Source organism: Stigmatopora argus, chromosome 4 (genome assembly GCF_051989625.1).
Source record: "Stigmatopora argus isolate UIUO_Sarg chromosome 4, RoL_Sarg_1.0, whole genome shotgun sequence".
NCBI classification, from domain to species: domain Eukaryota; kingdom Metazoa; phylum Chordata; class Actinopteri; order Syngnathiformes; family Syngnathidae; genus Stigmatopora; species Stigmatopora argus.
The window spans coordinates 13,565,370-13,581,514 of NC_135390.1; the positions used below are offsets into that span (position 1 = coordinate 13,565,370).

The following is a 16,145-nucleotide window of genomic DNA, read 5'->3' on the forward strand; positions in this document are numbered from 1 at the left end:
CGAGTGAACAAAAAATACACAATATTCAATATGTGCGCGGATTTTAACCAAACCGTTCCAGAAAATTTCCCCCCAATCGCTGCACCCCATTGGTTGAAATCCAGGGGCGTGCTGTGTAGATGCGTTATTTGATTGGGCGATAGGGCCGTCATTTAAGTATGCATAAACGTCACACAGACGGGGTTAAGAGGAGACAAGTATGGCGGCCGTGTTGCGAGGGACACAGTACCTTGTGGGAAGGCGGTGCAGGAATGTCCAATATGCGATCGGTAAGGATATCAAACTTGGGCTGTCACGGAATCATCTTACTCTTTGGGCCGTTTAAGACGCTTTGCTTCCATGACATCCACGAAGTTTTGCTATAAATACTGTCACGGAGAAGTTTGATGCATTTTTGACACTACATTAAGCTAGTTCATGCTGTTCCTTCTCTGATTCCACGTTTTAGGAGTTTTTACATGTCTCGGGTTCGCTGCATTTGCCAACTCATGGTAGTTAATAAACGTTATTGACGTAAATATGCCAACCATCTTTGCTATCTGGATTTTTTTTCTCTTGTAAATTGTTCAGATTGTTTTCTTGTTTGAGTCTTGCAATCACTCTGCTTACTGTCATTATACATTAAACTTTTGCTGCAGGTCAGATCGTTAATGCGGAACAATATTAGTATTTTAAACCAGTTAAAGCTTATTTCGGCCCAGTTGCTATTTCTGTAATGATAAGGGCACATGAAAAGTAAATTAATTTTCTTTATTTACTGAACGGTAGTGGGTGCCAATTTGAAACAAAAAATCATCATACACACCACATTTTCTGAACCATTTTATCCTCACTAGGCTTGCTAGAGCCTATCCCAACTGAATTGGTGGCCAGCCAATCGCAGTGCACAAGTAGACAAACAACTATTCACGCTCACACTCGTACCTAGGGGAAATTTAGAGTGTCCAATCAGCCTACCATGCATGTCTTTGGAATGTGGGAGGAAACTGGAGTACCTGGAGAAAATCCACGCAAACTCCACACAGGTGGACTGACCTGGATTTGAAACCAGGTCTCCCACTGTGAGGCTGAAGCGCTAACCACTCGCCCCACCGGGGATGCCCAGAACAAAAAATTATAAATAAAAAAATATGGAACATCATCACTACTCTTTATCAGGACATACTCAAAATCACATGACTCGTTCTCAAACTCGGGTGCAAAAATACTTGATGAGGACGACTCTAAAACATTCGATGCACTGTGATAAGTGTTTTTATGGGACGCAAGCAAACATTAAATTAAGTGGCAAAATTGAATGATGAAACAGAAAATATAGCTTTCTTGGCAATCCTGACTGATAAGCATTTGACCATTATACTTTAGCCTCCAAGAGATCCATGGCCTCCAAGACACAAGTGGGCTTTATTGGCCTTGGAAATATGGGGAACCCAATGGCCAAGAATTTGCTGAAAAACGGATACCCAGTAATTGCCACAGATGTCTTCCCTGAGTCCTGCAAGGAAGTTCAGGAGCTGGGTGCCCAGGTGGGATAGTAACGATATTAAAACTTCTTGAAAAAAAAAAAACTCCTTCAACGTTTATGACTTTTGCATGTTTCTCCAGATTGTTGACAATCCTGCAGAGGTAGCAGAGAAGGCTGACCGCATTATCACAATGCTTCCCTCCAATCCCAATGTCATTGATGCCTATACTGGATCTAATGGGATCCTTAAGTATGACTTGTCTTCACTGAAATCTTGCATAGTGTTTCCAGATTTTAATTTAACTGGCCTCCTTTGTTAACAACAGGAAAGTGAAGAAGGGTTCCTTGCTCATTGATTCCAGTACAATTGATCCCGCTGTTTCAAAAGAAATGGCAGCAGCTGCTGAGAAAATGGGAGCAGTTTTCATGGATGCACCCGTCTCAGGAGGTGAATTATATATGCAGTATTTTTAATTGTAATATAGGCAGAGTGTACGTTTTTGTGTGTACACCCATGTGCCTGGAGGTCATATTTTAATGTTCTTACTGCGCAAGAGGGGGTTTATTCTACCTTGTGGAAATTTTCGGGGATGTGGTTGGTTTGTTGCTGTTGAGCTGCATAAAGTGGGTGGTCTAAAAATGCAGCCTCTAGCAAGATGTCCAATGCATTTATACGACCTAATACTCTGTCAGGTAAGTCCTGTATTTCTTTTTTTTCTCATAGGAAGTGTCAAGTGGGTATAAAGCACAGGGAAGGACAAACTTCCTGCTACAAAATTTTAAGGAGAGTGGCTATTTTGTGCAAAAGTTATTTTAATTCGATTGCGCAAAGGCTTTTTGGTAGTATAAATCAAATATACACGATAGCACGGCTAACAGGTTATGAGAATTGAGAAAGATAAAGACAATGTTGGAGCTTGATAGCCAATGTGTAACGATTAGGTGGGACAATCTGAAATACTCTTAGTTTCTGGAAATATTGGCTTTATTGACATTTTTCTCCATTATTACTCTTTTTGTTTTTTAAAAAATCTGCTTTCAAATTATTACATTTTTTGCAGATCCAGACATTTTTTTCTCTCGGAAATTCTGTCTAATAGAGCTGTCTGATTTCAATCTCCATGTTAAGATCATAAGAAGCAAACTTTGTGCACAGCAATCAAAATAAGTGTAGTGGTGTGGCAATTACTGTATGGTTAAATCATTAATCTTAAAAGCAACCATGGAGTTAAGAACCTAATTGAGTCAGCATGTGTCTTGCTAGTTCTTCGTGTGAAAAATTGTCAGAACCAGATGAGAGAACCCCCGTATTTGTGTTCTTCACTTTTATTATCGTCTGCCAACAATCTCAAAAAAAGGAAACTGAATTTGAATTGTAGACATTAGTTCATGGGAAACAATTGAGAAGAATAAACCAAGAATTAGAAAAAAGTTTCACCTAAACATTTTAGATGTGGTAATAGTTGTGGACTTGCACTGCAAATGTGTTACCTTTCTAAACCAGCTTTTTTCCCCTTTAGGAATCTGTTTTTAAAAGTTCTGCTTAATTCATAGTCTTCACCTAAATTGTACAGCGCCTAATCGTTCTTAAGACCAATCATCTTTTAAGGCTACTTTGGTATCTTACCATTCAGCGTCCTTTGAACCTGATGACTGATTCCAACATTTCTTATTACTATAACCCTATATGAACCTACACAATTCTAACTGCATTGCATTTACAGGTAGTTAAAGGTTTCCTTTGCTTTTTCTGACTTGATTGGATCATTATTTTATTTTTTTGCTTGGCTGATTTAGAAGCATAGATGGTGTTTCTTTAGATCTAGCCTCCATTAAAAATCGGTTTCCTTAACAAATAACAGTTTTATAATAGGTCACATTTTGCTGACTGTCTCTGAGATTGAAAAAAATTTATTGTCATACGTTAACAGATACAGTATCCACGGGATAAATCTGTCAGTGAGTGAGACAAATACAAACTCACACGGCAGCTTTATGAACACACTGATCTGATTGGTCCTCGCTCCATTTCTTCTATCCGTTAACCTTTTGGAACAATTTGAAACTAGCAACAAACCATGACAGTGTCATGATTTCCATTGTTAGGTGTGGGTGCCGCCAATTTAGGAAAGCTGACTTTTATGGTGGGAGGAGCAGAGGAAGAATTTACTGCTGTCAAAGAGCTACTTAGCTGCATGGGAGCTAATGTGGTGTACTGTGGTCAGGTTGGAACTGGACAAGTATGAACAAAACATTTTTCATGATTTCCTACATTGCTTTATTGTATGAAATATACTATATGTGAAATTTTCATTTACTGGGTACAGGCTGCCAAAATCTGCAACAACATGCTCCTCGCTATAGGAATGATTGGTACAGCAGAAACAATGAATTTGGGAATCAGGTAATAGCTTTTGACTGTTAAGACACATACAGTCCTCAATTTATATTTACTGACACTGTTAAATGTTTCTCATTCCCAGACTTGGTCTTGAGCCAAAGCTTTTGGCACAAATCTTAAACATGAGTTCTGGTCGGTGTTGGTCCAGTGACACGTACAATCCTGTGCCCGGCGTGATGGAGGGAGTCCCGTCTGCAAATAACTACCAGGGAGGCTTTGGCACCCAACTCATGGCAAAGGTTTGTTTTTTTCCCCTTAAAATTGTCATTTAAGGACTTGCAGCTGCTATCCAGTAACACATCCAAGGCTTGAAACCTGCATTTTTAATTAAAGACTGCTTTTTAAGGCTAATTTTGCTTACTATGTAAATCATCTATGGTCTAAAGCTTATACATAACCTTTGTATTAACTGTAGCCTAATATTTTAATGTAATATTTTTATTATTGGAACGTTAAAATGAACTTTTAAGGCTCTTTCTGCATTGTGATTGTCATTTGCATAATAGAAGTTCTAAGAAGCCCGAAAACAAAAGGAAAATCAGAAATGATAGTTTCTTTTTGTGTCTTTTTCAGGATCTTGGTTTGGCCCAGAACACATCTACCAACACGAAGACCCCTGTTCCACTTGGCTCTGTGGCGCATCAGATCTACCGGATGATGTGTGCCCGTGGTTACGCCAGTAAAGATTTCTCCTCTGTGTTCCAGTTCTTGCGTGAGGAGGAGGAACAGTAATGTGTGCCTTCTCCACTCCGTCCCATGCAAGCTTTACCGTCACGGGCCTGTTGCCACACAGGACTGCCATCGCACTGTACCAGAGGTATCCTTAGCGGCCTGATAAAGACTTCTCTGACGTTGTCAATGACAGAGCCACACAAGCTCCCAAAAACAACCTTATGACTCAACAATGCAACACTCCTTTCTCAATTGGAAGCCATACTGTCTGACATGCAGAGGAACTAAAAAACGTTTAAGGCTGTTCCACTATAGCACTTCAAAATGTGTCCGTTGGGATTTTAGTGACAAGAAATAAGAATTTATTTCTCCTCTTCCATCATTTTGTTACTCTTTCCTCTCAAATCATTTGGTCAATATGGCTTCAACACACGTGATATCATGGAGAGAAAAAATAAAGACAAATGAATCTCTTATACTGTAGCCCCTTGAAACATGCATTCTAGAATTCTGTCATTTATATTTATCATAATACAATTTCTAAATGGCTTAAATTGGAGAGGTTCAATGCACATTTTAACTTATGGAGAATTGTTATATTAGTAATGAAATATCTAAAAAGTGCAAGACCATGTTTTTTTCCCACTACTATATCCAATGGCCTCAAGTTACGACTATGTGAGACAAACTAAACATCCAAAAAGCCCATGGGGGCCTGTTTTTCTTTCCCCCCGCCCCCATGAGCAAATGAAATGGGGGTAGAGTGGCACCCAAAATAATTCCCATTGATTAAAATGCACTCTGTTGACTTGTTTTTGTCTGACCTTTTTACAACTTTTGGGACGTGAACCATGAGTCGTTTTACCCTGACTTTGGTGCGGCATGTTTCTGATCTGCTCCTCCAAAGAGAGCCACTGAAGGGCCAAGGTGCCACAGGTCATGCGATCACAAGACAACCCCATAAAAAGTCCATTAAGCACTGTAGGCTGAGAGCTGTGTTGTCAACTGCTTGATAGGTACTGCAAACACAGCAGTACTTTGCTCTCAGGCCTGCATGCACGCTGTAACGCCAACTCGCACCCGTTTAGGCTCAAAATGGCTCCTCCTTTGCGTCTAGCAGATGTGCCACCATTTTGTTCGTACGTATTATATTCCTGGTTCGTTCATTTCACAAATTTTCATAATTGCACAAATAAATAGGGGTATAATCTTTAGCTGTTTTCTATCTGTCAAAAGTCTTGGGGCCCATGCTCTCACTTTAATGTAACCTCTTCATGATCTGAGCTCCTTATCCTCACAAGGGTTGTTCGGGCCCCCTGAATTTGTTTCCAGGCCATCGCAGTACACATGTAGACTTAAAGCTACGTGGACGCACACACTCCTACCTTGGGACAATTTGGAGTTTGGGAGGAATTTGTAGTATTCAGAGAAAACCCACACAGGCATGGGGGGAACATGCAAACCCCATACAGGAAGACCAGAACCAACCAGGTATAAACCCTGGATTTCAGAACTATGAAGTAGAGGTGAGAACCACTCTACACCGTGTTTCCATATAACCCCCTTTAATGTTGCTAACAAAGTAAAAATGCAGGAAAATTGAAGTGATGGTGCAGTCTATACTTTTTGGATGTGCTTGCAGATATACTGTAATACAACTGGCATAGGGCAGTGTGTATGTGTATATTCAAATGTATGCCACAGCTATTCTCTAATGTGGATGTCCTTCAAATTAGATGAGTGAGAGCATTACTTTGCACATAATTGCCCAATAAGAATAACTTCAATTGGTCACATTATTATTAAATGAAAAAGTTTATCTCTATCTTAAATTTAAAGTAGTTGCCATATTTCATATTGGATTATTCACTTTGGGTTTGTTTTCTATTCGGTAAAGGCTCAGGCCAGATTTAACATTAAAAGAAAAAAAATCACAACTTTGTTTAAAGGCATCAAAACCACTATGGTGATTTCTTTTGCAATATATTATCTGTTTCCGCATTTAATTCAATGTTTGATTTGTCTGCAAACCCTTCTAAGAATTTCAACTTGGAAAAGTATTTTCTTTTATACACAGGTTTAATGTGTCTTATTTGTGTTATAATTGTAGATGCAAGTTTTAGTAACATTTAATTGAAGGTTATCCCCCTTTAAAAAGAAATTCTTTATGCACTCTGTATATGAAATTGGTCCATAAAAATTTACTGCTTCCAAAAGGTGGGAAAATTGTATTAAACATATTTTAAAATGACTCAGATTTAGTTTAACGTGTACTTCCTAAAACCGTAAGCAAATAATTTTACAGATATATACGTTGTTTAAAAGTTTTTTTTCTCCCGTCAACATCGCCTGGGTTTTAATGATTTGTTTTTTTTATTTCTCTGAACTAATCTTTCATTTCTTTTCATTTAAATTTTGTTCTGTTTTTAGGTGAAGGAAAAGCTGACTGATGGGCGGTTTTATGTTTCTGTGTCAAGCTTCTTCTCTTTACTCTCCCATTCCATTCTGTTTACGGCTCTTTTGTCTTTCAACTTGACCTTGGCCTCCAGCCGTGTCTTGCCTTTGGACTCCAGCAGCCAAATGTTTGTATGTCATCCTCCTTTTTTTGATCATTTGCATTTAATGGGCCCTAAAATATCTCGTTCTAACCCCTGAAAAATGGGATTGTTTCATTGGATTAGGCAGAATACATTTCTCAAATCAAGGGTGTTTTTAAGAGGCAAAAAAGCTGTACCTTGGACTCATTAAACCTTTCATGAATGCTTTGAAGACTGAGGACAAACATGTCGTAGTGCATCAGTAATTCCTAATAATGATTTTTTTACATCCCAAGACAGTTTTTAAATCCAAATGAGAACAAAAAGAATAAAAGTAGGTGCAAATAGTGCATTTGCATGGGCATGCTCGGCTCATGTGCCCTTATTATCTCCTGAGCAGACCTTTATCATCTCCTTTGCATATCACGTGTTTGTCCCGGACCAATAACCTCGCGATGGTTCCGTGCGGGTATGGTTCCCCTTGCCAAAGAGTCCCCCGTCTGGGTGCATTTGATCGCAGGCGTTTTGAGGCAAAAGAGCCAGCCGCACGCGTGCATGTGTCGAGACATGCTATGACCGCGTCACTACTGCTGCACTCGCACTGGGCCGAACCGCTGATGTTCGTCTACGACGGCGGCTCGGAGGAGCGAGGCAAGAACATGCAGGACCCTCCGTTCCCGGGGGGGAACCTGGCCCCCAACCAGTGCCGGAATCTGTTGGCGCATCCGGCCTCGCTGGCTCCGAGCAGCGCCGCCTGCGCCGCCTACGCCGGCAACGAGGTGCCCGTGTCCGCGTTAGGGGAACCGGGCAAGCAGTGCAGCCCGAGCTCCCCCAACGCTTCCCTCCCTTACGGATACTTTGGCAGCGGCTACTACCACCCGTGCAGGCCGGTGTCCCACGGTGGCGTCAAGGCCTGCGCGCAGCCCTCCGCCTACGGGGACAAGTACGCGGACTTGACGTCGTCGTCGGTCCCCGCGGAGGAATTCTCCAACCGAGCCAAGGAGTTCGCCTTCTACCAGGGCTACAGCCCGAGTCCCTACCAGGCCAGCTACTTGGACGTGCCCGTGGTCCCGGCGCTCGGTGCGCCCCCCGAGCCCAGGCACGAGCCCCTCTTGCCCATGGAGCCCTACCAGCCGTGGTCCATCTCCAGCAATGGTTGGAGTGCGAGCCAAGTGTACTGCAGTAAGGAGCAGCAACCCCAGGCCAATTCCGTGTGGAAGGCCTCGATGCAAGGTGAGATTATTTTTTCATAACATCAAGCAAGGCGGAGGATTTTCATCGCTTCTTTTTATAGTCGATGTATATTTCGTATTTATTGCAGATTTATAAAATGCGTTAGATTTCTTCAGGCTTTGTGCGTTGGAAATATTGACGTAGATCGATGCAAGGCTGTGCGCGTTCGCTTGTTGAAAGAAATACATCAAAGCAATGTTTGGTTTTAGGGGTCTGTTCTTTAATATTTTTTAAGGGTTTTTTTTCTTAGTGCACGAAAATTAAGAATGCATTCATTATGGCGGGATTGCTCACTCATTGAGAGAATTCTTTCTTAGTTCAAATATTCTCTAGTATTATTTTTTATTATTATTATATTGTTGTTGGACAGAAGGATAAATTCTACTACACATAATGAGATAGATCTTCCTTTCCACAAAGCCATTTAAGTATCAGTTTTCTTAACTTTGACCAAAGTATTGTTTAAAGGCGGATCAGTGTGTGAGGGGAGATGATAAAATGTCAACTACACGCTCCCAAAATGGCATGAGACTAGTACATACATATATATATATATATATATATATATATATATATATATATATATATATATATATATATATATATATATATATATATGTATATGTATATATATATATATATATATATATACATATATATATGTATATATATATATATATATATATATATATATATATATATATATATATATGTATGTATATATATATATATATATGTATGTATATATATATATATATATATATATGTATGTATATATATATATATATGTATGTATATATATATATATATATATGTATGTATATATATATATATATATATACATATATATATATATATGTATGTATATATATATATATATATATATATACATATATATATATATGTATATGTATATATGTATATATAATCATCGTCGTCGTTTTCATGTGGGTGCGGAAGAATTATTAGACTTATCTTTTATTGCGAATTGCTTTTGATTTTACAATGTGTATGTATATATATATGTATGTTTATATGTATGTATATATGTATGTATGTATATATATATATATATATTTCATTTATATATATATATATATATTCGTTTATACAATCATAATTACTTTAGTGTATAGCATTATAGAAAAATATCTATTTCTTTTTGCATACTTGATATGTAGCAATGTTTTGCTTTATGTATATATATATATATATATATATATATATATATATATATATATATATATATATATATGCATTACCATTTATTTAGATTTTATTTTGAAAAAGAATGATCCAATTACCTATTTCTACACAGTAAAACAGATTGTTTTTATTCCATTACCTTCACTTAGCTTCACATCACTCTCTTATTATTTTACGGATTTCCCCCTCCTAATAAATGTAATAGAGTACAATAACTCCCGAGAGTGTGCATAATTTTTGCTTGCTAAACCCTATTAGTTTTTGTTAATTTTGTTTTAATTCACTTATGTCATTTTGAAACGCCCAAACAGCAGACAACACATGCGGGGACAGCCAAGTCCGCCGTGGGAGGAAGAAACGTGTCCCCTACACCAAGGTGCAGCTGAAAGAACTGGAAAGGGAGTACACCACCAATAAGTTCATCACCAAGGACAAGCGGAGGAGAATATCGGCACACACCAACCTGACGGAGAGACAAGTGACCATCTGGTTTCAGAACCGCCGCGTAAAGGAGAAGAAAATCGTCAATAAATTCAAGAGCTCCTGTTAGCTCCTCGTCTGTTTTGCTTTTGGAGGAAAATGGACACAACCGTGCCTTGATCACAAATAAACTCTGCTATAATTTATTACCTTCACTTTTGTCGCCAGAGTGCCTCCTTTCACATTTTTTCTTCCCTTCCTCGCCTTTTAATTGGAAGCAGTCCACACAGCGCGTTGACAGAAAATCGGAACTGTTTGCCGCAAACTTGTCCCATCACCACCACCATTTGACCTGAACCGAATTTGTCTTCGTTAGACGTCTTTCTTCATTTTTTTCCCCAAAAATGTTTGATTTCAAATAACAAATCAAGTAGGTGCAGTGAGTGGATGTTATCCCTGTTGACTCCTTCACATAAAAAAGTTCCATATAAATCAATCCACGAATATCAGTTCAACTGAGTCATTTTTTTAAATTGTTGTTTGTTTGGAGAATTTAATTCGTGCACGCATAGGCAGCACTGGACACCTTTGAATCGCTCGTAAATATATGCATTTTTAAAATTTGAAATATTAAATCAAGATTTGACATTTTCACCCCACTGTATAAGAAAGTGTTTGATATCGAGGTGGTGGGTCACTGTGTAATTAATTCTCTTGTTTGTAAATAGGATTTTGAAAGAAAAACAAACGGGGAAAAGAGAGTATTAATTGTGGAGATATTTAAATTTGTAAATATTTTTGGGGCATAGCCAAATGACAATGTCAATAAAGGTTTCAGAGCTGCTTTTACTTTTTGTGTGTTAGTGAATGTATATTTTCATTCCACGTTTGCATCGAGTATTGATAGTATTTTATTTCCTAAAACTAAGTAGTATAACATTAATAGTTGTCAGAGTCTTGATTTTTTTGGGGCGAGGCGATTTAGTGTTTGTAGCCATCTAGAGCACAAAGTCTGCAAGTGCAGCCCAAGCTTATTTTGGCCTGCAATTAAAGTATCTTAAAGGAAAACCTTTTAGTATTAACACAACTCTACAAAAATAGCAAAGAAAGTGTTGAGTTTAGATTATTATTGGTTCAAAATTCATTGTGGAGTTGCTTGGTGTTTGAAATGTGATATAACATTGTCTATACCATTGTCATCTGTATGTTTGCTTTATTTTGAATAGATTCATCTTTCTTCAATAGACCCAGGGTACACAAAGCTTCTACAAGGTAAGATTCATAATCCTGTTTTATATCAATCAAACTCTTCCTGCTAAACTTGATATATGACTTATATGAAATTTTGCTTTGCAAAAAGACAACGTGGTTGACTTTTTGTAAGACTTTTTTTTCTTTAAGGAGGGTGTTATTTTCATTTTTCAATGAATCTCTACAGCAGAGGTGGCCAAGTCCAGTCATCGAGAGCCCCTATCCGGTCTGTTTTCCATATCTCCCTCCACCAACACACCTGAATCAAATAATCTGGATCTGTATGAAGCTTCTGGACATCTTGCTGATGAGTTCATCATTTGATTCAGGTGTGGTAGAGGAGATATGGAAAACAGACTGGATAGGGGCTCTCAAGGACAGAACTTGGCCTCCCCTGCTCTACAGATCACTAAATGCCTTTGCAGGGTCGTAAAACTGGTTCCCTATTCAGTAGCTTACACGTAAATCTGGTCACTTAGTTGGTGTCGTTGCGCTCTCTTGCGGTAGAAATTCATACCAACACCTCAGCAAAAAGTGGGGCTACTAATGTAGGTTTTATAAATTGAAGAATTCAAAGACATACTTTTCACTTTTTGAATAAGTCATGTCAGAGCCTCGTGTTCAATAATGTGGTAAATAATATTAAACAATAAATCAGTGTGCAAAAGGATTGACATTTACAGTATGCAGCCATCCTTAAAAAATCTATTTAAAAAAACTATTTAACCTCCTAAGACCCAAACTCTTACATTTTTATTTTCTCTTTGATATTCTAGGCTAATTGGGACCTGATGAGTGTAAAAAGAAAGAATTCTCTTTTTAAATGATGTAGTTTCTGAGAAAAATGATGTCCACATTATAAATGAACGCCAGGTCCTTGTAGTCCAAATTTTAACATTGTAGTCTTTGACAACCAAAAATGTGATGTCCACACGTAGTTAAAACATTGTACAGAAAGACACCATCTGAAGGATAAAATGTATAAAAATGAACTTGAATGGAATGTTTTAAGGTTTCAGTGACTATGATTAAAATATTTTCTTGTATCACTTGTAGTTTTATTGGATTGTTAAAGTTCTTTTTTTGGTCACCCTATGTATGAATGCACATTTTTTTCATGTGCTTGAAACTCAGCAAACAGACCCTCAAATAATCATTTCGTCTACTTGTCACAGACTTCTTTCCACGGTCAATTGCCTACGAATTGCACAAGTATAATTGTTTACTTGTTGCTATTGGTCATCATTTTAAGTGGCGTCGGGAGAGAAATGTGGCTTTTACTTCACAGCAGACATGTTTTTATTATGACTTCCATCCCAGTAAAAGTGCCTCTCTGGGATTAATGCAATAACACACATTATGAGCGTCTGGTTAACCCAAAATATTTATTTGAAAACCTCTTTTGGTGGGCCAGACAAGCCATCACTATGCCACTATGGAAGCTGAAACTGTTCACAGATGAATGAGAATGAGCAAAATGTTTTCATCTTGAATGAGGGAAGGAATGAAATGACTTACGTTGATGTGTGAGTAGTAAATCAGTCAGTACAGTACATTTAGAAAATGTCCACACAAGAGGGCAGTGTGATATATGAGGCATGTGTGGCCACTTATAAAAATGAATTACAGTCAAAGACAAACAGTTAGAAAGTTTGATTTACATGCAAAAATGGTTGCGACAATTGTTTCAGAAATCATTTTTTTTTAAAAACCCTTTGAATATTATCTTAAAATCTTCTCTGTATTGGATTGAAATCATATCCTTCTGATTCATATACTTACAAAAAGAATAGAAACTTAGTTTTACCGAGTTGCTACAAAGTAAATGGTAACTGAATGAGAAAATACAACATATAACGTTAAAAGAAAGACACTGGCAATATTGTATTTGAGTCATACAAAATGACACGAACGACTTTTCCAACGTATTTCAAATTCAAACAGTAACACGTGGCTTCATTTAAAGGAAGGATCTTATAGCATCTCCAAAATAAACAGATGACAAGTGCACTATGATCCGTCTTGCTGTTAATTTGACCCAGAGAATTCCCCATCATATCTACAGAAGCTGTCAACGCAGCTTTGAAACTTTGAAAATTGTTCGCATTAACCTTAAATTTAAGGTTTTGGAAGAATAACGAGACATGTATATTCCTGTTTTACTGGTTTCCATGGTAACTTCATCTTCAGGGCTTCACTTATTTCATCTCTGGCTCAAGCCAGAGGCAGAGAATGCATTGAGCGCGGGTAGGGTTGGACTCTCCAGTTGGAAAAACACCACATGCCATTTAGGTTTGCAGTGTTCTTTAGGCCGGGTCAGCATTGGGACATTGGCGTAGGGAAAAGCCAAATTAACGTGAAACATGTGTATTTATATTCTAATGGAAGTGTGATTACTAAGGTGTGTGCATCCTCAGGGGGTTCTCCGAAGTCTCTGCCATCTTTCCGACGTAGCTTCAAGTCTTTTCTTGACTTTTTTCTCACGAATCGTGAATATAAATGTCAACACATCCCTGTTCAAATGCCAGGCTTTGTGGTTTTAAAGAAAAACAGACCAAGATAAATCAGTTCAAAACGTTTTTATTTCACCATTAGTGTGATCTATACAACACAATTTTGGGGGTGGATCTTTCCAAGAAGGAAAGTAAGGATGAATAGAGATAATGTTTTGTCAAAAGTGTGTGCACACTCTTCTAACTGTGCTCAAAAGGTACCAGTCACATTTAAATGCATCTAAATGGGAGTTAACATGCACCCTGCACCATATAAAGTGTTTCTGATTATCTACAATAAAATCAAGATGTTCTAGTCGGCTTTTCCTTGCTGTTCATAACGCTTCTACCTTCACAATAGGTATAGTCTTTATAGTATAGTAGACTATACAATAGTATAGTTGTTTATATGGTATTTTTATTTATTGCTTCTCATTTGATTAATTTATATACGTATTTGATATCCAATTTAATTATTAGTTGTCTTCTGTATTTATGTAGGTTAGTGTGGATGTAAAGTGTGTATGTATGTAAAGTGTGTATGTATTACTTCATCAAGCCTTAAAAAACAATAAGTATTTGCATACTGTAACAGCTGCACACTCAAACATTAAAAAAACATGTTTGGTACAAAATATTGTTCGTAATTTGTATTCTTAAAAAAATTGACGTATTACGTTTATCTTCCAGGAGTTAAAGTCAAGGCCCAGGGGCGGGATCTGGCTCAGCATGTCATTTTATGTGGTCCAAAAAAAATCCAAATTTGTTATACGTCAATGGAATACATTTTTTTATCATTCCTACAGATTCTGAACAGATTTGAATTGAACAGTAATCAGCAACAATTTTGCAACTCTTTTATTATTGTTGACAAAACTACACTCTAATCCCATACAGTGGAAGTAGCTCATAACTATTAAGGTCATAACAGTCAAATATTGTTATGTAATTGACTAAGCTATAAAGTTTTGAGGTGTTTCAAGCCACTTGAATTGAATAGGGTTTAATATTTTGTAGTTAATTTGTGTGTTAGGCTCAGAGATATGGGTAATCCTACAGTACATCGCTATAATATTTTTGTGTAATTTCATATAGTATAATAATTCTTCAGTTCTGTGAATTTGTTATGGATTACAGTCTAACAAGTAATTGTACAACAGTTGTATAGTCACTTACTCATCATATAGTATTGTTTATTTTCGCTAAGTTCTTATTTCTAAAGATGTAACCCATCAATGTTGCAAAATAATAACTATACTATATAAATAACACACAGGTTTCAGGAATAAGTGGCTCCCTGACTGTAGCATAAATGCAATGTGGCCCTCAATGAAAATAAATATGAGACTCCTGACATTGTCAGTCCTAAGCATACACGTTTTTGTATTGTAACATATGATCATTTTAAAATAGTAAAATGTGAACATTTGATTTGGAAAGTTAAAAGAACAAGATATGTGCACTCAATGTTCCCTCTTATTATATTCATTGAGTGGGGTATCATATCTTATAATAGAGGATATATTCCAATATATATTACCATTTTAATGCATTCTTCCTGTGCACTGCTATTTTTTTGGTAGAATTCACTCTAACTAAAGGACAATGAAGACTAAATTGTGTGTATTTCCTGTCCAAAAATGAATTACTTGCTTTACATTTACGGTCAATCCAAACCTTTTTGGCATTTGATTAATTTTGGGCATCTGGTCTCACATTACAGGACTTACCCACTTTTTTTTTTTTCAAGTGCACCTGTTTTCCAATTTTGCTTTCAACACTTCTATGACGCTCTGTCGTACGTTTTAGTAAAACGAACGAATGGAAAAAAACACACACACGCCTCATATATGCTTTTTAATAGCCAATAATATTACCCTAAAGTGACAATATATTCTTTGGGAATCCATGAGCAAATCTACAGGTTTAAAGAGCTTAACTAGCGGTTTTTAGTATTTATAATGTCGTGTTGGGTAACATTTGCCCCCAAATAAAACATGATCCTCCAGCATTACCTAGTTTCAAGCCTAAAAAAAAATACACTAAATAGACACAAACAGAAGAGAACTATGGGAAAACGCTTTGTAAACTGGAATGCCTACGCAATGCTATAAATTGTTCATAAGTGATGGTGTAGAGGTTTCTCAACCATTAATTATGTCATAAATTGTGGGGCGTCACCTCACTGTGTGGCAGGTAAAAGTGTATATACTGCTATACGTTTTAGTTATTTAAGGGCCTGTTACTAAAAGTTCCTTGACTAATTGGCAAAAACATAGTATTGTGCCATGTCAACAATTTAATCATAACCAATTGGTTAAATATCTACCTATTCTGAATATAGCATAGCTATGTATGTTGCATAGTGCCCCACCCCTAATGTCTCCAGGCAAATTCCTACAAAGTTTGCTAAAACTATTATTCATTTAAAACGACAGGTAATTTGTTTCCTGAATTTTTAATCATTT

At 37.2% G+C, this 16,145-nt stretch overlaps 2 protein-coding genes across 2 annotated transcripts; both read left to right on the forward strand.

The window, feature by feature from the left end:
• Positions 1 to 163: 163 nt before the first annotated feature.
• Positions 164 to 5,346, forward strand: hibadhb (3-hydroxyisobutyrate dehydrogenase b). The gene is made up of 8 exons (XM_077599554.1): positions 164 to 269; positions 1,366 to 1,526; positions 1,606 to 1,715; positions 1,792 to 1,913; positions 3,572 to 3,705; positions 3,793 to 3,869; positions 3,949 to 4,105; positions 4,440 to 5,346. The coding sequence occupies exons 1-8, from the start codon at positions 200 to 202 to the stop codon at positions 4,596 to 4,598; spliced, it is 990 nt and encodes a 329-aa protein (XP_077455680.1). The 5' UTR covers positions 164 to 199; the 3' UTR covers positions 4,599 to 5,346.
• Positions 5,347 to 7,581: 2,235 nt separating this feature from the next.
• hoxa13b (homeobox A13b) lies at positions 7,582 to 10,729 on the forward strand. The gene is made up of 2 exons (XM_077598742.1): positions 7,582 to 8,308; positions 9,826 to 10,729. The coding sequence occupies exons 1-2, from the start codon at positions 7,648 to 7,650 to the stop codon at positions 10,062 to 10,064; spliced, it is 900 nt and encodes a 299-aa protein (XP_077454868.1). The 5' UTR covers positions 7,582 to 7,647; the 3' UTR covers positions 10,065 to 10,729.
• The last annotated feature ends 5,416 nt before the right edge of the window (positions 10,730 to 16,145 follow it).